The sequence below is a fragment of the Notolabrus celidotus genome, chromosome 15 (assembly GCF_009762535.1).
Source record: "Notolabrus celidotus isolate fNotCel1 chromosome 15, fNotCel1.pri, whole genome shotgun sequence".
NCBI lineage: Eukaryota > Metazoa > Chordata > Actinopteri > Labriformes > Labridae > Notolabrus > Notolabrus celidotus.
In genome coordinates this window covers 10,075,318-10,101,110 of record NC_048286.1, presented here as the reverse complement: position 1 = coordinate 10,101,110, position 25,793 = coordinate 10,075,318, and the positions used below count along the sequence as shown (strand labels likewise).

General features: G+C 38.9%; 5 protein-coding genes across 8 annotated transcripts; 3 read left to right on the top strand and 2 right to left on the bottom strand.

Moving 5' to 3' along the window:
* Window positions 1-1,167: 1,167 nt before the first annotated feature.
* On the top strand, window positions 1,168-6,962 carry cdcp2 (CUB domain containing protein 2). The gene is made up of 6 exons (XM_034702846.1): window positions 1,168-1,234; window positions 1,486-1,833; window positions 3,058-3,399; window positions 5,059-5,412; window positions 6,050-6,228; window positions 6,352-6,962. The coding sequence occupies exons 1-6, from the start codon at window positions 1,168-1,170 to the stop codon at window positions 6,655-6,657; spliced, it is 1,596 nt and encodes a 531-aa protein (XP_034558737.1). The 3' UTR covers window positions 6,658-6,962.
* tceanc2 (transcription elongation factor A (SII) N-terminal and central domain containing 2) lies at window positions 6,703-10,343 on the bottom strand. Its single transcript, XM_034703907.1, has 4 exons — window positions 9,874-10,343; window positions 9,649-9,790; window positions 7,715-7,908; window positions 6,703-7,211 (listed from the first exon to the last, which is right to left on the bottom strand). Exons 1-4 carry the CDS (start codon window positions 9,970-9,972, stop codon window positions 7,023-7,025), a joined length of 624 nt encoding a protein of 207 aa, XP_034559798.1. The 5' UTR covers window positions 9,973-10,343; the 3' UTR covers window positions 6,703-7,022.
* Window positions 10,344-11,337: 994 nt separating this feature from the next.
* tmem59 (transmembrane protein 59) lies at window positions 11,338-16,818 on the top strand. 2 transcript variants are annotated; one of them, XM_034703430.1, is made up of 8 exons: window positions 11,338-11,560; window positions 11,743-11,848; window positions 12,441-12,535; window positions 12,621-12,773; window positions 12,884-12,956; window positions 13,990-14,092; window positions 14,228-14,345; window positions 16,104-16,818. In XM_034703430.1, the coding sequence occupies exons 1-8, from the start codon at window positions 11,405-11,407 to the stop codon at window positions 16,254-16,256; spliced, it is 957 nt and encodes a 318-aa protein (XP_034559321.1). In that variant the 5' UTR covers window positions 11,338-11,404; the 3' UTR covers window positions 16,257-16,818. The 2 variants fall into 2 exon arrangements, with proteins under 2 accessions (XP_034559321.1, XP_034559320.1); XM_034703429.1 differs by having other exon boundaries at window positions 11,340-11,560; window positions 13,969-14,092.
* A 2,172-nt stretch (window positions 16,819-18,990) lies between these two features.
* Window positions 18,991-21,267, bottom strand: lrrc42 (leucine rich repeat containing 42). Of its 2 annotated transcripts, none has more exons than XM_034703149.1 (7): window positions 20,581-21,267; window positions 20,364-20,495; window positions 20,159-20,277; window positions 19,940-20,025; window positions 19,746-19,859; window positions 19,560-19,644; window positions 18,991-19,459 (listed from the first exon to the last, which is right to left on the bottom strand). In XM_034703149.1, exons 1-7 carry the CDS (start codon window positions 20,985-20,987, stop codon window positions 19,164-19,166), a joined length of 1,239 nt encoding a protein of 412 aa, XP_034559040.1. In that variant the 5' UTR covers window positions 20,988-21,267; the 3' UTR covers window positions 18,991-19,163. The 2 variants fall into 2 exon arrangements, with proteins under 2 accessions (XP_034559040.1, XP_034559039.1); XM_034703148.1 differs by having other exon boundaries at window positions 20,159-20,280; window positions 20,581-21,266.
* On the top strand, window positions 20,689-25,451 carry yipf1 (Yip1 domain family, member 1). Of its 2 annotated transcripts, none has more exons than XM_034703151.1 (10): window positions 20,689-21,011; window positions 21,809-21,904; window positions 22,102-22,262; window positions 22,365-22,445; window positions 22,557-22,644; window positions 22,835-22,951; window positions 23,039-23,205; window positions 23,424-23,606; window positions 24,291-24,397; window positions 24,710-25,451. In XM_034703151.1, exons 2-9 carry the CDS (start codon window positions 21,871-21,873, stop codon window positions 24,375-24,377), a joined length of 918 nt encoding a protein of 305 aa, XP_034559042.1. In that variant the 5' UTR covers window positions 20,689-21,011; window positions 21,809-21,870; the 3' UTR covers window positions 24,378-24,397; window positions 24,710-25,451. The 2 variants fall into 2 exon arrangements, with proteins under 2 accessions (XP_034559042.1, XP_034559041.1); XM_034703150.1 differs by lacking the exon at window positions 20,689-21,011 and adding an exon at window positions 21,428-21,541.
* Window positions 25,452-25,793: the final 342 nt, after the last annotated feature.

The following is a 25,793-nucleotide window of genomic DNA, read 5'->3' as shown; positions in this document are numbered from 1 at the left end:
ATTTAAGTATTATAAAGCTGTTATTCTCCTAAATAAAATTCTTTATTCTTTCTTTAATTTTAAAAGAAGTCTAAAGTCACAATTGAAGGCAAAATAATACAAAATAACAAATTCTACTTTTAAATACAAAGTAAGCTGTTTGTCTTGCATTCAAAATAGTAAAATAGTTGATAGTAACAAAAGTCAGCCTCTGACAAGGCAAATAGCCAATTATAGCGTAGGATTTTGGAGTGGCACCAGAGGTGGCCAATCATATTTCAAGGGGCCACCCCTCTGGGAACGCCTCTGGACAGATGCTTTAGCCTGTTTGCTGCCTTGTGTCTTAGTGCTAATCGTAGGTAAGCTTGCATAAATACGACATTTATGTAAGAAAGAGAAAAAACATGCTTTCCAAAATGCCTTGAAACAGAAATATATTATCTTTGATGACTTTATATCACTTTTAGAAACATTTATCCACCACTGGCCTCTCTCTAAGGTAGGATGATGCCAAGTGAAAACTGTTTGGGGCCAGACCAATATGTCCCACATTGCAAATGTGCTTCCATGCTCAATTGTTTGCTGTACATCCAAGATTCAGTGACTGTGCAGAACAATCTTTAGGTCAAACATATTTGAATATTGTCAAACACCGCTCTGCATGTCTTCATTGGTTTCTGCCCAAGTTAAGATTTGATGTCTTCCTGTTAGCTTTAATCTGTTTGTACACAATAAAGACAAAGTACGCACTCCAGTCCCTCACTCCAACACATGACTAGTTTTGTTCTCCTCTCTCCCCTCTCGTTGTAATGAAGCCATTTATAACACTGACAAATGTGATCATCCTCTCTTTCTTCTTATCTCTTTTATCAACTCCACCCACAGCTGCTGCTCAGTGTGTGTCTGTTTGACCATCATTAAAAATGTATAGCATCTCTCCAAACAGTGTCCTGACAAGCCACCCCTGCTCACTGGATATCAGTCATTAAAATTTAGTGAAGAGGGCAAAGCGTGGCCTGGGTAGGTATCAGATTCCTCATTCAGGCAGTGAATGAATTTTTCAAAGTCCTATTACCTCTACAGGCACCGCTGCTGATGTGTCAAGGCTGTGCGCTCTGACACTGCTGTTGTCTTCCTCTGCATGTATTGTTGCTGAGGTGTGACAAAAGCTGAATCAACAATAACAACATGAGTCTCTGGGTGGCTATACTGATTCATTTTCTACTGCTTGTTGACAAGGCTTACTCCAAAAAAGGTAAGTCGCTATTTGTTATTCTGATGCCTCTAAACTTAAATTTGATGGAGGCACTTAATCTTGAAGGTGTTGTATATTTAGCGAGAGGCGAATCTCAATTGCTCAAAGTCAGCCGGTAATACACTCTCAGAGGTTGTATCATGATGCTGGAAAATTGTCAGATCAATAATTAAGCAAGGAAAGAGTGGTAACAACAACTCAGTATTGTTTTCTTTGAGCTAAAATTAGACTTCTTTTCTTGCAAATATCAGGCGTAAAATGTGGAGGGATCCTCTCATCTCCATCGGGGAATATCTCCAGTCCAAACTTCCCAGGCCTGTATCCCTACAACATCGATTGCTCCTGGCTAATAGTGGTAGCAGAGGGTTCCTCCGTCCTCCTTACCTTTCACCACTTTGAACTGGAGTACCATGCCAACTGCGCTTACGACTACATTAAGATCTACAATGGCATATCCGAAGATGAGGGTAACCTCCTTGGGATATTTTGTGGAGACATCTCCCCGCCACAGTTTACCTCTTCTTGGAATGTCATGTCAATCATCTTCCACTCAGACCGCCATGTGGCCAAGAGGGGATTCAGTGTTGGCTACAGAAAAGGTAACTCATAAGATCTGACACAATGTGACAGGGGTCTGTTGGCTGACCACCTATTTCTTGAGTTGATTTCTTCTGGCAAAATGTTAACCCATGGCCTCCAGCTAAAACATCTTGATCTAAATCCCACTAGAGAACTTATTACTCGCCAAAATATTATACATAAACAAGACTGAAAACAGTCCCCAGCCTTGCTAGCAGCACTGTTAGGCACCAAATGCTCACATCAGCTACTGTCACATTTATGTCTTTATCATATGAGTTTAATGTAAGCATGCCAACAACAAATACGAAGTAATGTCTCTCATTTTTAACACATAAAGGGAATTAAAGGACAACATAAAAATCTGACTTGATGATGGTGCAAGACAGAGAGGATGGGCCGGTAATGACAGTTTATCCTCTGGGGTTCAATAATGTGTTTACCAAACCTAAACAGCAATAAACAGCAACAGCAAAAAATCGAAATAGAAAAATCTATCTCGTGTTTGAGCCAAGAAACAATCACCTGAAATAATGAAGGTATATCCTCCAGGGACCTTAAATATCTGTGACATATCTGTGGCAAGTTATTATACTTGGTCAGGGGATAGCCAGAGTCATAGGTTTTTATCCTCTGGGGACCTTGAAAGTGTGTACCAGTCTTTAATGTAATCAATCCAATATTTACTGTGATATTAAAGTAAAAACAATAATGTTAAATCTCCGCTGGGGGCCACCAAATATAAAAAGGATTGACCCTCTGGACACCTTGAAAATCTGTACCAAATGTAGGGCAATCTCTCCCGTAACAACAAGTACATTTCCCTTATTCAGTTTATCACCAAAGTAATTCGTGACAATCCTCTGGGAACCTTGAATATGTGTGTCAAACACAAAAATCTCAGTTGTACCAGATAAAGTAAATAAAACTTATTATCAGTCCAGCTTTAGTAATATCAAATACTAATGAAGTTGTTTTACCTGGTCAGAGTTGATTTAGACATCATCCTCAGGGGACTATAAACAGGTGTCCTGAAACTTCACAACAATTCATTCAGAAAGTGTTGAAACTGTAAAGGGCAAAATGGGTGAAATGTCAATTAACCAATTCCAAGATATTTGTCAGGGATCACCAAACTTGTTGGGGTTCAGCTTCTGAGGATCAGGAATGAATGTATAAAATGGCAATCCATCCAATAGTTTTCGTGATAATATGAATCTTTGTTTTCCTTCCATCCTCTCTAGATATGTGTGGTGGAGTCCTGACTGGTCTCTCAGGGGTCATCTCCAGTCCAGGCTATCCTCAGGAGTACAGCAACAATGCAGACTGCTCCTGGACCATTCACGTGTCCAACACCAGTGTGGTCACCTTGGTATTCTTGGACTTCCAACTGGAAAACAATGAAGGATGTAATTTTGACTTTGTCGCCCTGTTTGATGGCCCGACAGTCACCCACCGCCACCTGGGCAAATACTGCGGGGCAGATCAACCCCCAAACATTGTCACCAGCTCCAACCAGCTTCTGGTAGTCTTCAAGTCTGACTTCAACATTGGTGGACGTGGATTCAAGGCCTACTATTACTCAGGTATCATGACAGCTGTCAATTCACACAGTATGCATTTTGAAGTTCTTTCAGTATTTGACTACCTTGAAATGTTTTCGGTATAACTGAAGGAAATGGAATTGAACAATGCCTTTCAATGTCACGTAATATTTCATTGTGAGGATTTACATAAAGCAACCTTTGTTTGTAAAAATCCTATTCATTCGCCCATTCAGAGCGGAAATGCAACCATGAAATCCAAAGGACATCGAACAGCTATATATTTGCTGAGGGCTATGAAAGTGTTGTGAAGAACAGAGTTGGACCTAGTTGGACAAGAGGAAACAATAGGATCAATGATGTAGCTGATGTTAGTGGCAATAAGAAAAAGAACACATTATCTAACAATGAACATTTGAAACAAAGCCTGTGAAAGATTTAGAGCACGACACAAAGGATGCTGTCATCTGATGAAATGAAAATTGAACACTCCTGCCTCAAAGTCGATCACTATCACTGAGCAGAGCAGAGCTCATTCTCTGTCTCGCACCATCCCTCTCACATACAAGAGTCCCCAAAGTGAAAGTCCTTGAGTGGTCTAGCCAATGATGGACTTGAATTCAATTTAAACACAGCTGAATAACTTTGAGACAACTGAGCACAGACTGTCCCTGTTGACTTTGCCCGGCATTAAGCAAGAATATTAAAATCCTTAAATACAGGAGGAAATTGCAGAGGGACACTGGGGAATTGGACACTGTTATTAAAGATCAGAAAGACAAAGATTGCTACATCCAGCTTCTTGCTAGCTTAGCTTAACTCTAAGCCTGGACTCTAAGCTCTATCTGATGATATCAAAACAAAGCTAGCAAATCTAAAGAACACAAACTATTGAAGTGTCTTGATGTATTTATTTAGCTTCTCACTGGCTGTGACCAGTGTGTGTGCATTAAGCCGACTAACCAATTAAATGACAACTCGCTGGTCAGCACCAGAATTACTACTCGTTAAACAATTTGTTAACTATTTTATTATCGTAGTATGTCTTATGTTGTGACAAAGTTGTAGTGCAGCCACTTGCCACAAGCTGGGGCTGTAGCTCTGGTCAACTTCGACTGCCATGAAGCTATATTGCCGTACTACCTGGATGAAAACAAGCACAGATGACAGATGGCATCTCATAGTGCTGCTTGGTTTGGGAGTATTTTGATTTAAAAAAATGAAGTGAAATGATAAAGTTGTACGTAGGCTGTGTCTAGTTAAGTCACACCGAGGACTGTGTAACCAGCACAAGTATGTGGACGTTAACCAGCAAGGAGTACTGAAGGCTGGTGGTGCTAGCTCTGCTTAAGTTAGCCACACTCTGCAAATCAATTTGGCGGCGTTTACCTGCAGACTCGGTGATCCTGTGTTAGCCATGTTAAATGAATTGTGCTCACATTGGCTTTTTTCTGAAAATGTTCTTACCTTCTGCTTGTTAGAAGTCAAATTTATATTGAAACAACTTGGAAATAAGTTGCTTCAGAACATCCCAAGTGACCAGGCTAGCTAATTCCCTCTATATCTACTTCCTGTACATGCTCGGATAAGCTAAATGACTTCTAGCACTATCAGACAAATGAGAGTGGTACCAGTCTTTTCCTCTTTCTGCTGTATGAATCTAATATCATAGATTAAGTTTAACTCATCTGAAATCATCAGGTGAATGTCAGCAGGTCCTTTCAGCTGTCAGTGGCAACTTTAGCAGCCCCCATTTCCCAAACATCTACCCAAACAACATCAACTGCCACTGGAGCATCACTCTAGCAGCTGGATACCGCATCAAACTCTTTTTCCCCATCATGGACCTGGAGGACCGAAACAGTTTGTCAGACGAGTGTGACTATGACTCCATCGCAGTGTACGATGGGGACAGCCAGACAGACACACTGCTGGGGCGCTGGTGTGGCAGGGAAAAACCCCCCTTTCTGGTGTCAAAGGGAAACAAGCTGCTGGTGGTACTCAGCACAGACAGGGATGACGCTCACAGGGGCTTCACTGCCTCTTATCTTGGAGGTAAGATGTTAAAGTTGGAGTCTTATTGGACCCTTTTCTGTCAGAAAACCAACCCCAAATTTTATGATAATGACAGAAAACAAGAATTATGAGATTAAAAGTCAGATTGAAATGGCTTTGCATGAAAAGAAACTCAAGACAGAGATATAATCCATCACTTGTATCTTATAATTTCTGCTTTTTACCGAATTATTATGAATTAGCTTTATGATTTTATCTCACGCATTCAACTTTATTGCGTATAATTATGACTTTTAATTGTAGAATTAAGCCTTTTCTCTCTCACAGTTTCAACATATGTCAAAGCAAGGATTTTTGTTCTCACGAATGTAACTTCAGATTGCAGTTTTGACTTTTCTCTCATTATGATATTTCCACCTCATTTGACAATGCTTCTCATATTTTTGAGGCTTTTATCTCATTGACTTTAAATCCCATCGGTTTTCTTTCATATTTGTGGGTTTTTTTATAATTTAGGTATATATATTTTATCTATTTAGTTTTTTTATAAGTGTAAATGGGTATTTATAGCGAATGGTTCACACATTACTTTTTAGATCTACAAACAGCTTCGCTGTGACACATCTGCTGCTCTTCATAAAGTCTGAACTTTGTGTTTCTCTCTCTGTAATCCAAGTGGTGCCTGTAAACGTTAGCTGTACAAGATCAGAGTTCACCATTCTGATACCCCAGCAGTCCTTACCTCAGCTGGACCGTGAGAGAATCTATCTGGGGAACCCATCCTGTGCAGCCCAGCTGACAGCTACCTCTTATAAGATACTCGCTCAGTTTGTCAACTGTGGCACTGCCAGCCAGGTGACCCACCACAGTCTCATATTACTTCCTGATACACAAAAACAGGAAATGATTCACAATAATTCATCTGATGAAGCCATTGATTTTTCAGCTATTAAACCTGTGTCTCTTGTTCCCTTACAGAAACATCGGAACATCACCATGCTGGTAAACAAACTCTACATTGATTTCTCTGATGGGAAGCAGCAGAATGTGCAGGAATATAAGGTGCAGTGTGATGCACTGCGGAAGATAGCATCAGTGTCCATCATTACAGCAGAGGAGCGGCGTCTGGAAGAGCAGGCTCTGCAAACTGATAATAACAGTGGTAGCGATGCAGGGGGTCCAGCGGCTGAACCTCATGACCTGAGTGATATAGTCTTCATTAGCATCTGTGTTCTGGCTGTTATTCTCATGGTGATTGCTATTATTTGGCTGGTGCTGCTTTAGTATTCCATTTACAATTGGTCTAATCCAAAAAACAAAGGACTCTGATGATGATTGGTTCATGTTTATCATCATATTTGGTATAAAAAGGTTCAACAGCATAAAAGACTCTTTCAACTGGAAAAAGTCATGATTCAAGTATAAAAAATGGCATTATGGTACCACCAACAATATATAGAGTATTATAAACAATGATTTACATATGTGTTTAAAACCAGTGTAAGTCTGCTGATGTGCCACAAGTTGCATGTAAACATGTTTTATATTTCCTTTACAGAAAAACAAGAAAATTGAAGTTTAAAATAAACTTGTATGTGTACAAAAAAAAGTCTTCAATATGTAGTCGGAGGCACAGCCTGCTCCTTCAGTTACTTCTTATACTTGGACACCAGCTGGTTGACAGACATTGTGCTGTCCTTCACTTGAGTTCTTGTCTCTGGATTGTGTTTGAAGGCAAACACCAGTGCTCGAACTGTTCGTCTGTATGAGCTGCTCACCAACCGGGAGCTCTGGTGGAATATTTCTCTTTCAATGATATCTATGAGACCAGAATCCTCCTGTAGGTAAGAGAAAGACACAAAGAGAAAATCAGAGCAAACACTTATATCAGAGAGTACATTGGACCATCATAATGTGTTTTTACAGGCTGTGGGAAGGAAAAGCAGATGGCAGTCAGGGAGTTTTATGAATTAATTACATATGAAAGTGCTGCTTTCAGCACAGATAATGTATGCTGAATTTTAAGATTACATTATTGATTTGGTAAAGGTCTTAACATCTATAAGATCCAGCAGAGAAGGAAACATTCACTGCAATCATTTGCATTCATGTCAAAATAACAAGGTTTTATCTCTGATTTAATGTATACATTTTCAGCATTAACCCAACAGACCACATACTTACTGCAGCTTCTTCATCAGCTCTTATTCCATAAAAATCACAACCAGTGAAATGCACGTGTAAAGTCACATATAAACGAGAGGTAGAGTATCAGAGGGAAGAGTGGAACACAAAGACTTGTACTCTGAATCAGGCTTTACTGAGACTCATCTTTTCTAACCTTGACCTCCAGGGCCTCAGACATTAGTCTTCTTGCGTTGCTCCGGAGTCCTTCAGATTGTTTGTCCGAGCGCACTTCAATAGACGGCTTATTGGAATTCTCCTCGATGAACGTCCTCCACTCTGTGTAAACTTTTGCTGCCATTGAGCTCACCTCAGGGTCCAGGTGCTTTCGCATTTTGTTGACAGTGTGACCTTAGAGGGGAGAGGTTTTCATCATGGATAAAACTAATTAGTGCAACGTGGATTTGATGAAGGGTGTGTCAGGATTATGTGAGGTAAACAGAACTTTGAAAACTGGGTATAAAGAGAAGTTTATCACACTAAAATATAAAATCAGCAATACATGCAGTCATGATCACAGAGGTCAAACAGTGTGAAACAAAAACATTATTATTTGATTAAAATGCAGGTCCTGGGATTAATATATCATGACATCCAAAGCCAGTATAAAACTATTACTTACATTTGTTGTGTAAAATCTATTATTTAATGACTAAACTATTTGTTATTTGTAAACTATTTAAATTGGGCATGAGGATATGAATGAATTGTTTTCTCTATATATCAATGATATTGGCTGATTGATTACAGAAGATAAGATAAGATAATAAATTCCCCAGGGGGAAATTTGGTTGTTGCAGCAACACAGACATAAGCATAAATCGAGAATAAGTTTAACCCTCCTGTTATGTTGCAGGTCAGATTGACCCTTTATAAAGTCTATTTTAGGTAATGTATGCCCTCCAAACCAGCTAAATGCAGCATAAAAATCTGGGAAGCAAGTGACAGAAGAGGAGTCTTGTGTAAATGTATCTACATCACTTCATAAAAAAACAAAAAAATCAATATGTAAAATAAAATAATCAATAAACAAAAATCTGTGTCATGTAAAACTATTGTATTTATATTTAGGGCTTTCCAATGTACATTAGAAAGTTTTAACACTAATTTTAATGAAAAACAAGTGAGTTATCCTCATTGAACCATGATCTGTGAGAATTAAAGAACACCAATGGACTAAATCTTGATTTAAATGGTTAGTAATGGAGCTAAAAATTAGATTAAAAAATAAGGTGTATCGGGATTTTTTGGGGTTCTGACACTTTTGGATAATTGAATATGCCCCGGGTCAAATTGACCCAGGAACATTATTGCTGTTCCAGAGAAACAGACATAACAGGAGGGTTAAATAATTAAAAATAAAAAAAATGAAAATACATAACTAAGAATAAGAATCAAAATGTAAGGTGTATATACAAATGTCACACATGGTGTAAATCATTCTTATAACTGGCATATTCTGTGGTGACAGGTCGACTTGGTAAGATTATGATTTGGATATGACAGATTGTAAGCAATATAAATAAATAAATATGGGTATGTAATATGACTGTATGTAGATAAAGAGAATAGTAAATAATACTATATAATAGTATTATATTTACCATGACACAAATAGAAGGATTACAGACCAAATTAGACATGTGGTCATTTATGTTTTTACTCAGTTTTCACATTATAAAAAGTAATGTCTGTTTTTTTTTTTTGAGTTCTCTCTTTTTTTTCTTCATTGTATCGGGGTCACAAAACTGATTTTCCCATTATAATGGAAGAATCTTTGTCATCATCTCATCCCCCTGTAATTACTTTTTCATTTTCTGGTGATTTATTAAACAAACAGTATGTTGGTCACTGTGACAGGCATCACCAGGACACTAAGCTAAGACAATTTCCATGTTTGGTTTATGCTTTTTTGCAACTCTGTGGATACAGGTTCTGATCATTTAATGTTAAGTTGTGATCTTGAGACAAAAAACTGAACTGAACTCATCATCATAGGGAAATGAAGGAAAGAAAAATGTAGTGTGTGAGTTTCAATGCAGTAATTTTCCAGACCAGGTGAATCTTGTGTCAGAGCTATTCCCCATGTACCTATTTTGGTGGACTTGAGCACCTCTCTGGACGGGATCTTCTTGCTCAGCTCTGTCAGGGCAGACAGCAGGTTGTCTTTGCTCTGCTCTGGCAGCTCCAGCATGGACTTGTAGCGCATGATATCCTCAATCACAACCACTCTCTGTAGGAAACACAAATACTATGAATGATGTAAATGTGTCGCACAGTATCACTGACTTCACCAGATCCCGACTGATCACTCACCCGCAAAGATTCAATTGTAGTTTGTTTGAAAACCTTTCCACTGCTCTTTGGTTTTTTAGGTGATTCTCCTTTTGGAAGCCTCACCACGAACTTGTCCATCTTCAGATACAAAGAAGCAAACTAACAAACACACTAGCCGGTTTAAAATCACTTATATAATAGAGTTTCGCTTCATAAAGGGAAAGTTGTTTCACAGAAGCAGCTTCAGAACATGTAGGTGGTGAACATGCTCACTGTTATTAGCTGTTAGCTTGCAGGTTAACGTTTCCTTGCTAGTTTTTGCTTCTGTGTAAAATAAAATAACATATTTTAAAGCGTTTCTACTTTGGCCAAGGACAGTCGTCCATTCTCCACTAGACAAAAATTGCCTTCATAACCGAAACTATGATTAATCTGTGAGCTAAGCCTATCTGCAGCTAGGAGGCTATGGTAAACAGTGACTGCTGATGTGTTTATGTGCTGTCGGAAATTACAGACACCACTGAGGGTGCGATGGTACCACCAAGGAGCAAACTATCAAGTCAAAATTTTGCTATCACAGTTTAAGCTTTGTTATCTTGAGTTACTAAAACACACCTTAAGTAGTTGTGTCCCCTAAGGCCAACGTTGAAACTGTATTTAGCCCACAAATATGGAGATCAAAACCAGAGTACTCCAGGAAATTGTGTCAACAACCAGTAATGCATGCTGAAGTCAAGTTATTTGTAATTGTTCAACTACTAAGGGTACAGAATCTTGCTTTCCTCTATAAATGGTGGACAATGTAGGCAATTGCAAACTAATAATGTTTTGCATTCTCCCGCTGATGGTACGTTTATGTAGTTTGATTGGATTTGACAGAGAAATAAAACACTGGTCTTAATTTAGATTAGAATAGATTAGATTAGATTTATTGTCATTGGGCATGTCACAGATACAAGCAAAGACATATAGATTGAATCTAACCAGAAGTGCTTTAGCAGTAAATTAAATGAATAACAATGAATATACAGAGTTGTGAATGATGAATAAATATAATCTAATATGTATCTACATGAGTGACTATTGACTATTGCTACAGGTATGTACAGGCTATGACTATGGCTATGGTATACATTAGACTATACAGTACAGTAGTGCAAAGTGATTATAGGAGATTTACATTATTGTTTACATTATTTTTACAGAATGTACATTTCACAGTGTGTGCAGTATAAATTAATAATAAATAATAATAATAAATGCACAGGATGTATTTACTGACACAATCCTGCACAAAACAGGGAGGGGGAGCAATAAATCAAAAGGACATAGTATAGATATAAGGTAGACTACAAATATAACCCGATTTAAGTCAACACAAACTCAGGAAAAAAAATAAAAATAAATCGGATATATCATTCCTAATCTAACACAGAGTGTTGACTTTTACGAGGAGGAATTGAATTTAACAACAGTCTCGCGCGAAGCCCCGGCTCCCGCGAGATTTGCAAACCGATCAAGTAAGAGGAAGAGAAGCGTGTTGTTGTTTGTATAAATTTTCGCTGGCAAGATGGGAACCTTTTCACCCTTTGTCTGTATTTTAGGATTGTTCGTCGTGCTTTCATGCACATCCGCGACTTCAGATGTATTTAATAGTGTTTTGGGAAACACAGCATCCTGTCACAAGTCGTGTGAAATGACATACAGTTTGCACACGTATCCATCGGTGAGTACTCCTCTCTATGAGGGAAGTCATGTCTGCTAGCGTCAGCTAATGTTACGAGTCGGCCTGTGTACTTATTGACAACCTGTTCTGTGCACATTACATGTTGAGTGTGAATGAGAGCGTGTTGTGAAGTTGAAAGTGTTTGTCAGAGCATTCAACTGGTCGTCTGGTTTGTTTTGAAGGAGGATGAACTCTACGCCTGCCAGAGAGGCTGCCGTCTATTTTCCATTTGTCAGTTTGTTCGAGACAGCGATGATCTGAATCAAACCAAGTCCGAGTGTGAATCAAGTAAGTTATGCACCATGCCTTTGACATATTGAATTCTCCTGTCAACTTGTCCTGACCTATTATAATGCCCTTTTAGTCACTCAAACAGTAAACCACCAAAGACTCCTGTGATACATCACATACATATGCAATACCTCAATATCCATGTGCAATATTGTAAATGATTCCATAACATATCTTATTATTATAATCATCTACATGTGCACCCTGGCTTAGGCTAAGTTAACTAATTTCATGTCTTTAAAAGTACTTCTTTGCCCTTTCTTTGTACAGATAGTATTATTTTATTTTTTTTGGAATATTTGGATTTGTGTTTAGGTTTCTATATTTATTGTCCTTACTGTCTTGTTGTGTCCTTACTGTCTTGTTGTCAAGTACCAGTGCTCCATTCACCATGTTTAATTCCTTGTGTGTGCAAGCTCACTTGGCAATAAAGCTTTCTTGAATCCTACAGTGAAGCAGTGAACAAGTGTTCACACATATAATTAGATCAATGTTTGCACACCCAAGGTGGCTTTGAACACATCTTTGTTCACTGTGTGTCCTGTTTTACCTTCTCCTATTAACTTTCAAAACCTTCAAACTCCTGCAGCTTGTCGCGAGGCCTACTCTCAGACTGATGAGCAGTATGCATGCAACCTGGGCTGCCAGAATCAGCTCCCATTTGCTGAGAAACGCAATGAGCAGGTAGACATGTACAATCCATATCTACTCTGCATGGGTACAAGCAAATGAAGAACAGTGCACTGAGTTTGTCTTGTTTCTTTTTCAGTTGGAGGCCATGGTGCCCAGAATCCACCTGCTGTACCCCATGGCTCTGGTCAGAGGACTTTGGGGCGATCTGATGAATCAAGCTCACAGCTTTATCACCTCCACATGGACTTTCTACCTCCAGGCTGATGATGGCAAAGTTGTCATTTTCCAGGTGTGTTACTCTGCAGAGAAAAGAGCTTGATCTTCAGCATCAACTTTGTGCATTGAAACAACACACATCAACAGCATGTTGACAATCCCTTTCTGTCTTTCGATCAACAGTCTGAGCCACAAGTCAAGTTTTTCTCCCTGTTTGACATGGAAAAGGATGTTAAAGAGGATTCACCGAGAAGTTGTAAGCCCGCCACTAACTTTCTCTGCATTCATTTATCATAAGAAGTTGGTAATATGCCATATTTTTCCTATATTTTTTATGCAGCTTAGTGATTAACCTCCCAACAAGTATTGTCATGGCATAAAGAAACTTCAGTGCAGTCCATAGACCTCTATTGATGTCCCAAAAATACATAGATGAGTGACAAAGCTGCACTGACTGACATGTTCCTTAAATGTGACGAACATGAGATTAAAGTTTATTCCTGCAGACATCTTACCGCAGTCACAACAAGCTAGCACAAAAAAAACCTGTTAGCTAAATGAGTCCCTGTTTGATAAAGGCGAGCTCAAGACTTCATACCATGTTAGTGTTGAAACTGCAAAACCCTTTAAGAAAACAAAAGGATGTATTTTGACCAGTTTTACTGAATGATGCCTTCAAAGGTAGAAAATTGCCTTGAGGGCTGAGTTATGCTTAAGAAGAGATGGTTCATATGACACCTGAAGTGTTTATAGTTCAGAGGGAAGTGAAAAGCCAGCCAATCACAGAGAAAGAGGACAGGATATGGTGATAGTGGCGTACATGTTTTGTCAGTTTTGTTGTTGCAGTTGTTTGTTTTTTTTTTAAATGGAGCAGAAACAAAGTGTAATGAGTAAAAGAAAAGAGCTTGAGAGAGAAATGCTATCCTTTCAATCGAAGCGTATACGTTGCAGTGTCAGATCTGAGATAACAGAATGTTCTAGCTTTCTTACTTCCTGATGAGCAGTATGCTAGTGCCTGGAGAGCCACAAGCAGATAAGTGCAATAAATAGTGGTGAAGGAAAAACCAATAAGTAGTTAAGTCTTTGTCACTTTGAAGATTTTTAAGACAACAAGAAACATAATGAAGAATCTTCATTCTTATCCTTGAGTATAAGAGTTCTTAAACATGGCAAAGCAGAGGATTTATTTCATGCACAATCCATAAGTCGTGCAACATGAGAAATAAGCATACAAGATGTGTTGTTGATTAATTTCTCATGTTTTTAAGTTCCTGGCTTCGGCCTTCCAGTTTACAGAGAATACCAACGATCTGTCATCCAGGAGAGGGACAGAGATTTGACCGGAGACAGCAGCTACGACGACGAATACAACCTCTTCAGCTGTCTCTCAAGGTTCGTCAGCAAATCTTCCCTTACATTGTCAGCACAGTGAAACTGCTACACTTGCTCAGAGGAGTGTGATATTATGAGCATTAAGGATGTAATCCCAGCAGAGCCACCAAAGCTAAATATTTGAATTGTTCTCAGGAACTCTTGGCTTCCAGGGTGGATCCTAACCACAACCCTGATCCTGTCTGTGCTGGTCCTGATCTGGATCTGCTGTGCCACCGTGGCAACCGCTGTAGACCAGTATGTACCTGGCGAGGTAAGTGCTGTACTCTCTTTACTCTTCAGTTATTTTGGAGACATTCCTGACACAAACCAGCTCAGTAAAGGCATGGAGCTGTATCCTGAAGCTATCTAGCTTCACTAACCCTGACAGGCAAGATCACACTAAGCGGGTCAACACAGAGTTAAAAGGGCGGGGCAAGCAACAATGACCAATCACAAATATGACAGAGAACCCTCAGCCGATCATCATATTTTTCAAACAGAGCGAATTATGATATTAATGAAATATGACCGATTTCAACACATAAAACCAACTCAGCTGCGTTTAGAAAAAGAAGAAAGAACTGTCAGATAAGAGAGAAACATCATAATTATATTCAAAGATCAAGACTTCTGTCTCTTTTAATTTAATTTACTACCCCTGTTTATTCCCTGAAGCTAAATTGTTGCACAGATTATTTATATATTTAAGATTTATTTAAAAAATGTATCTATATATATTTTTTAAATAATTGTTTTTTAAGGGAATTTTATGTATTTTAAAATGTGTTTTATTTATTTATCTTCCTGTGTGTGTGTGTGTGTGTGTGTGTGTGTGTGTGTGTGTGTGTGTGTGTGTGTGTGTGTGTGTGTGTGTGTGTGTGTGTGTGTGTGTGTGTGTGTGTGTGTGTGTGTGTGTGATTTTATGACCTGCTTGTTTTATTCTGCTGCACATGTGAACACATTGTAACCTGGATTTTGAAAAGTGCTCTATAGATCAAATTAATAATAATAACAATAATAATATTGTGGCAGCATGTATGACAATATAAGACATAATGTTTCAGCTGCAGCTCGATAATATCAGAGGAAATGTTGTGGAGAAATGAAATGGAAGCATAATTCAAAGCAATAAACTTTAAATATGATTCTTATCTACATTCTCTGATGTTAGGCTGTTTAGTCTTGTTGGAAGACAGATGATAGAAAACAACAAATATTTTATATAAAAAAAAATTCTACAAACTGATCGCTTATCCTGGTCCCAACCTGCCCTGGAGCAGGTTAGGTGTTCAGCATAGTTCACTATAGGGATCTACCCAAGTAAGAGGTGAACCAGCTTTGTTACTGAGTTAACCCTGAGTTTACCTCGATGGCAGCAAACCCTGACTCATGGTTTTTGTTGTTCTTTGGTTTTGGACAGCTGCTGATATTGTTTGTTGCATGTTAGAGGAACAAAACCAGGAACTTCACAACTGGTTAGCTTAGCATAAAAGCTTGAAACAACAGGAAAGCGCTAACCTGATTCTGCCTGTAGATAAGAGTCTGCCTACCAGCTCATATGAAAAGCAAATAATGAACCTCATGAAATCTTCTTGTTTCATCTGTGTGATGATGTCAGCTGGTTTTCACTACTTTATCACTTATTTTGCAAACTGAGACAGATAATGCAAAATATGCTAATGAGTAAGCTTCTATGGTCGTTTTGTTCACTCCAGAGTCAGGCTGGCTGCAGGGGGTAGCTTGTTTTGTAAAGGAAGCATTCATTTTTCTTATCCAACTTCCAGCAGGTGGGTGAATTAAGGCATTTTTATGTTCCCAGAATAAAGTTGCCTAAAGACAGGAGTGAAAGACTAGATGTCAGACTTGATGCTGGAAATGAAGAATACACTGCTTTCTTTCCATTCCTTATGCAAACAGATGAGATGATAAAAGTCAAATTCATATCTGATCTCAACTTTGGAGTCTGGTGATGACGCATGTAAAAAGCCTAAACCTTATTTAAATTGTGTTCTTTATTTTTTTCTTTCAGAAATTGAGCATCAATGGAGACAATGAGTACATGAAGGAAAAGAAACTCATTCCATACCCAGCTTCCTCCTTGCACATCGTCACCTCCAAAGGGCCAGAGGAAGAGGCCGGGCCGCTACCTTCCAAAGTGAACCTGGACCAGTCCAACATCTAGAGGCCAAAGATGTAGCTAACAAAGGGATATCGTCCTTCTCTCTGAATAGTCTTAGCTGATTTTTATGCTCTGGCGCCAGACCTGTGCTGCTCGCGGTCTAAACAGGAGTAACTACTTTCTGCACATTTTGATATAACGTATCGTCTCCCGTCTGAAGTTTTAAAACTGGAGTGATTCAAGTTTTTTTTCTATAGGTATGATTGAGGCATTAAAGGGATGGTGGTAAAACAGGATGTATGACTTTTTTCTTAAATTTGGTGTGTGCTTTAGATGTCTGGTGGTGTGCTTTATTTTATTGAATCAGTTTTAAATGAGCTGTTTAGATTCAGGCTTCAAGCCAAACCCTGAAGTTTTGTTGGTACAGATTTGTGCATATATTTGAAGATTCACCCAGTGTGTTCTTACATTACTACCACAGTGATTCCCAGGTGATACTGAATTTTACAATAAAACTGTATGCTTTAAACCTTGATTGATAGTGGCGGTACAAACAGCAGGCCTATCTGCTTCATTGATGTCTGTTTGCCTAATGATGGATCCTAATTAAAAACGTTGATCTGAAGTTGTTGGGTGTGACTTTTTTTAACCTTTTATGCTTTCGTGAAGTTTGGGACTATTGCGCCCAAAATAAGGATTTAGAAGCTTCACCACTGTTGTCTTATTCTTATCTCTTGTATATTTCTTGCAGTGAGCATGGTGCTTCCTTTTGCTCGGCATGTAAAACTGTGCTGACCATTTATTGCTGAAAGGACTTAAACATAGTCATTTAGTGTTATTTTGGTCTCCACTCAGCCGTCAGTTGTTTATACAAGGCTGCAGAAAATAGCGCCGGTTTCCTCTGGGTTGATAGAGGGATCGGTATTGCGAGGTGAGCTGTCTGATAGCTTGCAAATGCAGAAACACAGCATCACAAAACATGTTTACCACTGAAATCTGCCATGAATGGTCTACACTTAAATTCCACCCAATATAACTGCATTTTTTTTTCACACAATGTGCCAATTTCTTCCACTTTTAGGCCAGTAAATTACATAATTTCTACCCGTAGTGGTGCACATATACACTGGATCCCCTGTTCAAATACCAGGTTTTGTGATGTAAAAAAAATGAGTCCAAGATAAATCATATCAGAAATTTTCCACCTTTGATGTCAACTATAATGTGCATGCTTTTCTGTGGGTATGGTGTTCTTTAAGTGATGTGCAGTGTTGTTTTTATGCCAAACATACCTTTTGGAATTATGGCCAAAAAGTTCAACCTTGGTTTCATCAGACCATAAAACATTTCCCACATGATTATGGGAGACTTCATGTATGTTTTTGAAACATTTTGCCAAGCTTTGATGTTTTTCTTCATAAGAAAAGGCTTCCGTATTGCAACCCTACTCATAGTTGAAACACATGAAGAATAGGAGAGATGTCACATGTAGTACACAGCCAGTACTAGTCAGAAATCCCTGCAGCTTCTTTAATGTTGCCCCTTGGAAGCCTCCCTGACCAGTTTTCTTCTCATCTTTTCATCAGTTTTGGAGGGATATCCAGTTACCTGTAATGTCACTGTTGTGCCATATATTCTCCACTTGATGATGACGGTCTTCACTGTAGTCCATGGTATATCTAATGCCTTGGAACATGTTTGTACCCTTCTCCTGACTGATACCTTTCAACAATGAGATCCCTCTGATGCTATGGAAGCTCTCTGTGTATTATGGCTTTTGCTGTAAGATCCAACTGAGGAAATGTCTGGAAAATCCTCCTAGAACAGCTGATCTTTATTGAGATTAATCAAAGTCACTTTAAATTATGACAGTGTATACTGACTACTATTTGTCATGAGTTTGAATGTGATTGGTTGATTCTGAACACAGCCACATCCCCAGTTATAAGAGGGTGTGTACACTTATGCAACCACATTATTTAATTTTCTAATTTTTTATTCTTCCCCCTAAAAGATTCAAAAAAAATTCAATTGAATTGTTCATGTTATAGGTCACATTAAAGGTGGAAAAAGTTTGGACATGATTTATCTTGGTCTCATTTTTTTTTACAAAACAAAACCTGGCATTTTAATTAATAAATGAGTATCTTATCTTATCTTTAACAGTGGTGTTTAGACTTTTGCTGTCCACTGTATACTCTGAACTTTGTCAATTAAGTGATTATGTGACATGCCAGAGAAACAGTTTTTACAAAGCCTATAAATGATCTACTTTAGGGCTGAATTAACCCACAAGGAAGCTAAGGGCTAAAATAAACTGATAGGCCACCTATTGACCTTTTTTCTCCTCATGTCCTATTTTTTTCTGGGTTTGAATATTTAGTAGCCTCCATGTTTGCTGTGTGGGGATTTTAGAGAGGAACAGCTTAGATTTTACACATGATCTGTTCCCAGGTCGTCGGGAGTATAAATGAATAATGAACTTCAAAAATCTATGATAAATGGAGGAACCTTATAAAGTCTGTTACCTTGAAGGTGATGTGAGTTGCATGGGTTGGGAACACTATTAGTTAAAAATAGACACATGGTTGACAGAACCTGTTCCCTAGCTGGTACCATCCAAAAAGAAAGTGAACGCAACTTTAAATTGACTGATTGTTATTTGAGTAAGGTCTTGTGGAGGAAAGTTTGTGTGCAGTGCATTAGTTTTGATGCCTTTTTTGTCTGCTGTATACAAAAACATGTCAGGGGTGCAATAACTGATTACCAAATAAGAAAACAGAGACTGCAGACTCAATCAAAATTCAACACTTTATTATACAAAAATGATATGAACAACAAAACCTGTTTCCAAGAGTCTTCTCAGCTCAAAAAGCTGGTTGTCTTGAACTTGAAGCATGTTCTTGTTGATTGGAGCCTTAATGTTACTTTAGAACTGACACACTCATTGTGAAATGCTACACAGCCCCATCAGTAGCTGTTTAACAAGTCCATGTCCTCTGCAGTGAGAGCTGACGAGGACGGACGTTTAGTGGGAGGGCTTTGATGTGAACTGTCACATCTTTCTGACTGCCGCTGTCTTTTCTTTATATTGAGACAGGAATGCTTTGCTGGATGATAGGTTGCAGCTGGAGTCTGTTTCTCTGGTATGTGACTGTTTGCAGCAGGTCTGTAGAAACGCAGCGTCTCACTCTTGGTATCTTCTGCGCTCTGACATAACAAGGGTGCTGCATTCAGGACATCCCTGACAAACTTCTGTCTGCCAACTGGATAACAAAGACACATATTATTTAGGATTATAGGTGATAATGTTAAGGCTTTAAAAATAGCACATCAGAATGTGAATGAACCTTTAAATAAACTTACAAAAGCGAAGAGCTGAAGATCTGGATTCCTCAATTTTCTTCTGTTTTGGCATGTGTGAGTTATTTGTTTCCCACTGGTGTACCACCTGTAAATGAGACAATGGATTTGTTGATGAATCTAAACTGTCAGTAAAACTCAGCAAACCATAACAGACAGTTACTTCAATCAATGTCTGTGGGTGTTTACCTGCTCTGCCCAGCCTTCTGTTTTGCATCTCACATGATCAAAAGTGTTCAGTGGTTCCTCAGAATAAATGAGCCCCAGCAGGTCCCATATGGTTGTCCTTAATCTGGAGCCAAGCTGGAGGTATAAATCACATGTAGATGTCAGAATCACAGTAAGGCACAGCCAAGTATTGCGCACCACAAGTGTTCCTCTACCTTGAAACTTGTCCCAGATATATCAAGTTTTTCAAGTTTTGGAAGGCATGTGAGGTATCTGAAAGCTCTCTCTGTGATGGGGTTATCTGTATAACAAGCAAAAGTGATTAATGAATATTTTATGTTGGTGCATTATGTCAACTCCAAAACAAATATTGAATTTGGTGGCATTAGAGTTGCCACAACAAAATAAAAGTATGTATAATTTAGGTTACTGACAGGAAAGATCAAGAACCTGGAGACAGTCCAGTCCCTTCCTCATCATACGAATTGGTGCAGTCAATTTTTGTAGACCAACATCTGACAGACTGTTACCACCGATGAAAAGCTGGATCAGACTGCTGAAAAAGAGAAGTAATAGTGATATCAACATGTATCCAATTTGCCATGGCAAGATGTGTGGTTTGCATAAATGAGGTGGTACCTCGCCAGTGAGCTGGATGTTAGATGTAGGAAGATCTCGTGATCATCACCAAGTCTGCAGCCAAACAAATCCAGAGACTTCAAACTATGAAATGTTCTGATTTCACTCATCCTCTCATGCAAGAGTGGAAATCTGCAGTAAAAAGAGGAACAAATTATGTAGCCGTCTCTTGAAAAGAAAGCTTGGAGGATGGATGTGAGTTAACATTTTCACTGACCTGTTCCTCAGACAGAGGGATCGCAGCACCATCTCTTTATATGCATCGCTGAATAACTGCAGGGCTTTAGTAGAAATGTCTGCGTTTGAGAAGACATGGTTCTCCTCTGCTGCTGCAAAAAGTCTGTCTCCTATTTGCTCAGGGAAGCCCACCAGAGAGTCCACGTGGTGAATGTTGTCAGCCACGAATAGCAGAGTGATGTCAAAGAGAGATTTTGTTGTGTATCTCAGACTTCCCTCTGCATTGTAGGTGAATATGAAGTGCTCCTTTTTCAGCACAAAGGGATTTGTCCTTCTGCATGATGATGATGATGATGGCGAGGATACAGGCTTTGGATGTGCCAGGACTATGTCACTGACACGACGAAGGCTGCCTCTCTCTCGGACATAAACGGTGCTATTGTCCATGATGAGGCAAGACTGTCAGATCAAGTATGTCAAGAGCTAAACACCTGATGCATCTTAAAAACTCAGGGAAGCTAGCAAGTTAGCCAAACTATGGTCTAAAACTGAGCTAAACACAGGACTAAGATTACCTTTACGCATTTCGTTCGCTTATCTCATCTTTTCTCTTCGTATTCTGCATACTTTTGCTGAGTTTTGTAAAGCTATCGCGGTGTTATTGCAAGTATTTCCATGCTGCAGCTAGCCGTGCTAGTTCTCACAGTCGAGTTTCTTTCAAAATAAAAGTCCGCGCTAAGTTGAAACTCGTTTTAACACACAGAGAACAAAAAAGTAACAAGAATTTAGCTTAAATATACTGTTTTAATCGTGAACTATCATGGACCAGGATAATTATTCAAATAGACAAATATTAGTTGAGCTCAGAAAGTTTCAAACTTTTACTTTGATATATTAAGTAACAGGAAGAAGCCTTGTTTACATGACCAGTATGTCCTGTTCCACGCATTACACCCACAGGGAGAATTGAAGTGATTTCATGAAATTTTGGGGACATTTTGGTGAGCATGGATTGATTCAGGGAGTCTGTGGAGTAGTAATCATACAACAATAAATGCTCTCCCTGCTGTATTTTTGCTCAGCGGATGAAGTTAGGCAGTAAAAGCAATCACTTGTTGATGAGCTGTCAAGAGAGTTCTTGATAAGCTAGCCAACTTAAGCTAACTTTAAGGGTGTTTCTGTGTTGTACATTCTCAGCGTTTTGAACCAATGTACAGAAACATAATGATTTGTGTTTGAAGATCAAAACATGTTTCTTCCTTCCATAGATTACTCGGGAAAGGTGCAGCATTCTTTTGGTTGATAACTTCCGGAGACAAACTTCGTTTAAATGGCGACTAACAAGGATCCATTTGAATTTCAAGGCGAGTATCTTCCACAACTAATCATATAATTACGATATCAAGTAGCCTTAATAATACCAGAGTGTATTATTATCTTTCAATGTCTCTATGGAACCTGCACTCCCATAATCAATGCACGTCTTTGCTGTAATGTATTTGTATAAATAACACATAGGTCACTCAAAAACCTCTCGATGTTGTCCATTTTTTGACATTAGATTTTGAAGAAGCTGGAAACCTGTTGGAAACCAACAGAGATGCAATCACCATAAGCATTGAGGATGAAGAAAGTAGACCTGAGAGGCAGCAGAAAAGAGCTGCTGGTTACTCTCCTGCTGGGGATGAGGAGGACCTCCTTGCCAGTGATGACAAGGCAGAGGTTTGAACAATACTTACAAGCATATTGTAACCTCTGAATGTTACATTAACTATTAGTTTTAATCATGTAAATCTTCTGTATTTCTTCTCTCTTCAAATGAAGCTTCTTTCTGGGCAAAAGAAAAGCGTCCCCTTCTGGACGTTTGAGTACTACCAACAGTTTTTTGACATCGAGACCCATCACGTAATACGATTATACTTTTTCTAATGGCTTTTGGTATACCTACTTATCTGTGAAGCAAAGAATGAAGAACATATTTTAATTAAAATAACTTTAATGTAATATTCCTTTCAGGTGAAGGAAAGGATCATTGGATCAGTACGACCATGGCCTATGAAGAACTTTATTCATGTGCACCTTCGGCGGAATCCCGATCTTTATGGTTAGCACTGAAACACTTCCACAATCAATCTATTTGTTTATTTATTTAATAAGTATAAGGGACACTTCATATTTCTCTGGCAAACATGAGTTCCTGTTCTTTACTGCAGCTTTAATTTTGTAATATTTGTATAGAATGTTTAAACCCCCTATGGCTACACAAATCAAAGTGCTGGTATTTGTGCTTGCAGGACCATTTTGGATTTGTACCACTCTCGTGTTTGCCATTGCCATCAGTGGAAACATATCCAACTTCCTGGTACACCTTGGCAAACCAAACTACAAGTACACCCCAGAGTTTCGAAAAGGTGAGCGCTGTTTTTCTTTGGGAACCTCCCCAGAGCAGATTTTTTTGGGGGATGTTCTTTTATATTCTAATTTGTTGTGTTTTCCAGTGACCATTGCTGCAACGGCCATTTTCAGCTATGCTTGGCTGGTGCCTCTTGCCCTCTGGGGTGTCCTGTTGTGGAGAAACAATAAGGTTGTGAACGTGGTGTCATATTCCTTCATGGAGATTGTCTGTGTGTACGGATATTCCCTCGCCATTTACATTCCAGCCGTGGTAAGACCTGTAGCATGATGAATAGATACAGAAGAATAGTAATAGTTGATAACATTCACAGCTAGTTTTTATGTTACCCACTGAGAAATGTCATCAACTCAGAAATAAAGCCACAGGAGTGCATGACTTATTTTTTAACACACCATGCAAATAATTTTTATAACGTAACTATTCACAGTATTATAAAGTTACTGAATACTTTTTTCCTGTCCTTCCAGGTCCTGTGGATTCTGCCGTATGAATGGCTGAGGTGGTGCTCCATCGTGATCGCTCTCTGTCTCTCCGGCTCGGTGCTGGTGTTGACTTTCTGGCCTGCGGTCAGAGATGATCACCCCAAAATCATCATAGCAATCCTGTCAACCATCGTCCTGCTCAATGTACTACTCGCAGTTGGAAGCAAGGTAGTCATGCTTGATAGCTGTTATTCTGCTTTTACATAACTTCACAGTTTGGATTAATTAGAAATCTGAGAGAAATGGAACATTAAATCAGTTTGAGGAAATAAGATCCATCATTCTTTGTCTTGCTTTTGGCAAACTCCATCTTCTCCAATCTAGTTGATTCAAGCTGCCTGTCCGTCGTGGTGTAGATAACCACAATGATTGACTCACTCCAATTCGACTGATCTCAGTAGCATGACCAAGACTTGACCCACCTTGTCCATGCCAATCACAGACTGCACACTACACGGACATATTTGCGTGACTCTTTCTGTGTGTTTCTGGGACCTGATAGTGTCAGGTTCAGCACTCTCTGGGGGGGGGGGGGGTCTCTCTTTCTGGAAACTATGAGTGGTGTGGGAACGTGCACTTCTTAATGTGAGGTCCACAGAGGTGTCGTATGTCTGCTCACACTCATGTAATTAGTCTACAAAGTAAGCCTGTGTCTGAAGGCTGACCAAGATGAATGGATCTCAGTGATGCTTTATTCTCGGCTGTAACACCGAACATTTGCTGAACACTTAGTCCCAGACACACCGGCTTTACTTCTTGATTGATTAGCAGTCTCTGTTAATGCTGTCATTGCATCTTTTCCAGATTACGTAACCCAGTTTCCTTATTTGTTATTTGCTTTTGTTTCATCAGGCCTATTTTTTTAGCAAACCAGAACCAGTGCTAGAAGCTGAAAACTCTCCTGCAGCAGTGGTGATCAAGTCAACGTCTTCCACATGAAAACTCGTCATTGTTTGAAGGTAAACAAAGCTGACACAGAACCTTTAAAATCCATGCTCCCATTGTGCAAATACACCAATAACCTGTACCTGTAAGTCATATTCCTCCTCCTCCTTCTGCTGAGTGTCTGTTTTTATAATTACTATCACTTGTATCATAAAGCACTGTTGACCTTTGCTTCAGTAGCTCTACACAGTTGGCCTATATTCCTTGCTTTTTCTTGAGTGTGTGTTTTTTTTTCTTTGACCTGCTTAAGCCCAACATTTGACACCGGACTTCCACTACATGATTTCTCCTTCCTAAAGCATGTGTTATTCTATTTAAAATTGCAGGCTCTCCTGTTGCCTTATTAGAGAGAATCAGGTTGCTTTGGAGATGAAGTCATGGGTCGTCTGGATTTCACCTGCACTTGGACGTTCTGGCTGAAGTGTGTGTGCTTGGTTCAACTGCGTGACCTCTGAAAATGAACACTGGAACCAAGTATGTGGCTTCTAACAGGATGGCTTCTAAACTTTCTGGAAGACAAATGGGATATGGTGTTACACGGCACAGTGGGACTCTTTTAGTGTGTTAGTTTTCTTCTTGATGAGTCTTTTGTTAAAATACATAGATAGTAGTCTGTGCAGTGGCATCAAATGTGTTTTGTATATGCATTTTTATATTGTGTGAATGGGAACTGGAAAGTATACTCTGTGTAAAGAATTCGCTATATAAACCACATTAAGTGTAGCAGTATGTGATATACTGAAGTCTTATTTTGTACAAAAGGACGTTGTATATTTTCTGTCTGATATCGCCTAAGTGTCCTCGACTAATGCCAAAGACTTTGTGTAAATGTCTAAGGTATTAAAAAGTGATTTAACACGATTTTTTAATGAGTTCCCTCTTGTTTTGACAAACTGTTTAATACATGGTATTTGATTTGTCCATTCTCTATGAGTGTTACTTGGGGAAAAAGGTACAACTTTTCCATTTTGGACCCAATGTTAATAATAAAATCATCTTTGTAAACAACAATCGTATTACTGGTCAACCTGTAGTTGATTTTGAAACACAAATAAACTTTTAATCAGATGATTTTTATACTTTCTTATTTACGTGCTGCCTATATGTAGAATTAGTTTAACATTTGAGAAAAGGACGCTCACCATAGTCACCTGTGAGTAGATTTGGACTTTTTGCACAGTGATGTCTTTCTATGACCTATGATGGTAACCAAGACCACCAGCAACATGACTGACTCTTTCCATGTAGTTGTTATAAATGCCACTTTTAGGAGGTAGGTGTCATTTATAGCCTTTAAACTCAGGCAGAATGAGTCCAGGATGTGTTCAACTGAGGCTCTGAAACAGAAAATGAAGACTTTAATGGTGGACAACAAGGAGCTGAGGAAACAAGTGAAGGTTCTCCGTACAG

What these genes read in the sequence shown, in the direction of transcription:
- cdcp2 (XM_034702846.1), top strand. Translation starts at nt 1,168, where the DNA reads ATGAGTCTCTGGGTGGCTATACTGATTCATTTTCTACTGCTTGTTGAC. An exon ending in CAGTGTTGGCTACAGAAAAG is followed by an intron (nt 1,834 to 3,057) that starts GTAACTCATAAG and finishes CATCCTCTCTAG; the next exon opens with ATATGTGTGGTGGAGTCCTG. An exon ending in CACTGCCTCTTATCTTGGAG is followed by an intron (nt 5,413 to 6,049) that starts GTAAGATGTTAA and finishes CTGTAATCCAAG; the next exon opens with TGGTGCCTGTAAACGTTAGC.
- tceanc2 (XM_034703907.1), bottom strand. Translation starts at nt 9,972, where the DNA reads ATGGACAAGTTCGTGGTGAGGCTTCCAAAAGGAGAATCACCTAAAAAA. An exon ending in CTACAATTGAATCTTTGCGG is followed by an intron (nt 9,791 to 9,873) that starts GTGAGTGATCAG and finishes TGTTTCCTACAG; the next exon opens with AGAGTGGTTGTGATTGAGGA. An exon ending in CTGAGGCCCTGGAGGTCAAG is followed by an intron (nt 7,212 to 7,714) that starts GTTAGAAAAGAT and finishes TCTTACCTACAG; the next exon opens with GAGGATTCTGGTCTCATAGA.
- tmem59 (XM_034703429.1), top strand. Translation starts at nt 11,405, where the DNA reads ATGGGAACCTTTTCACCCTTTGTCTGTATTTTAGGATTGTTCGTCGTG. An exon ending in GTTTGCACACGTATCCATCG is followed by an intron (nt 11,561 to 11,742) that starts GTGAGTACTCCT and finishes TTTGTTTTGAAG; the next exon opens with GAGGATGAACTCTACGCCTG. An exon ending in ACCAGTATGTACCTGGCGAG is followed by an intron (nt 14,346 to 16,103) that starts GTAAGTGCTGTA and finishes TTTTTCTTTCAG; the next exon opens with AAATTGAGCATCAATGGAGA.
- lrrc42 (XM_034703148.1), bottom strand. Translation starts at nt 20,987, where the DNA reads ATGGACAATAGCACCGTTTATGTCCGAGAGAGAGGCAGCCTTCGTCGT. An exon ending in TCCCTCTGTCTGAGGAACAG is followed by an intron (nt 20,496 to 20,580) that starts GTCAGTGAAAAT and finishes TTTTTACTGCAG; the next exon opens with ATTTCCACTCTTGCATGAGA. An exon ending in TATCTGGGACAAGTTTCAAG is followed by an intron (nt 19,860 to 19,939) that starts GTAGAGGAACAC and finishes TTATACCTCCAG; the next exon opens with CTTGGCTCCAGATTAAGGAC.
- yipf1 (XM_034703151.1), top strand. Translation starts at nt 21,871, where the DNA reads ATGGCGACTAACAAGGATCCATTTGAATTTCAAG. An exon ending in GGATCCATTTGAATTTCAAG is followed by an intron (nt 21,905 to 22,101) that starts GCGAGTATCTTC and finishes TTTTGACATTAG; the next exon opens with ATTTTGAAGAAGCTGGAAAC. An exon ending in CCAGTGATGACAAGGCAGAG is followed by an intron (nt 22,263 to 22,364) that starts GTTTGAACAATA and finishes CTTCAAATGAAG; the next exon opens with CTTCTTTCTGGGCAAAAGAA.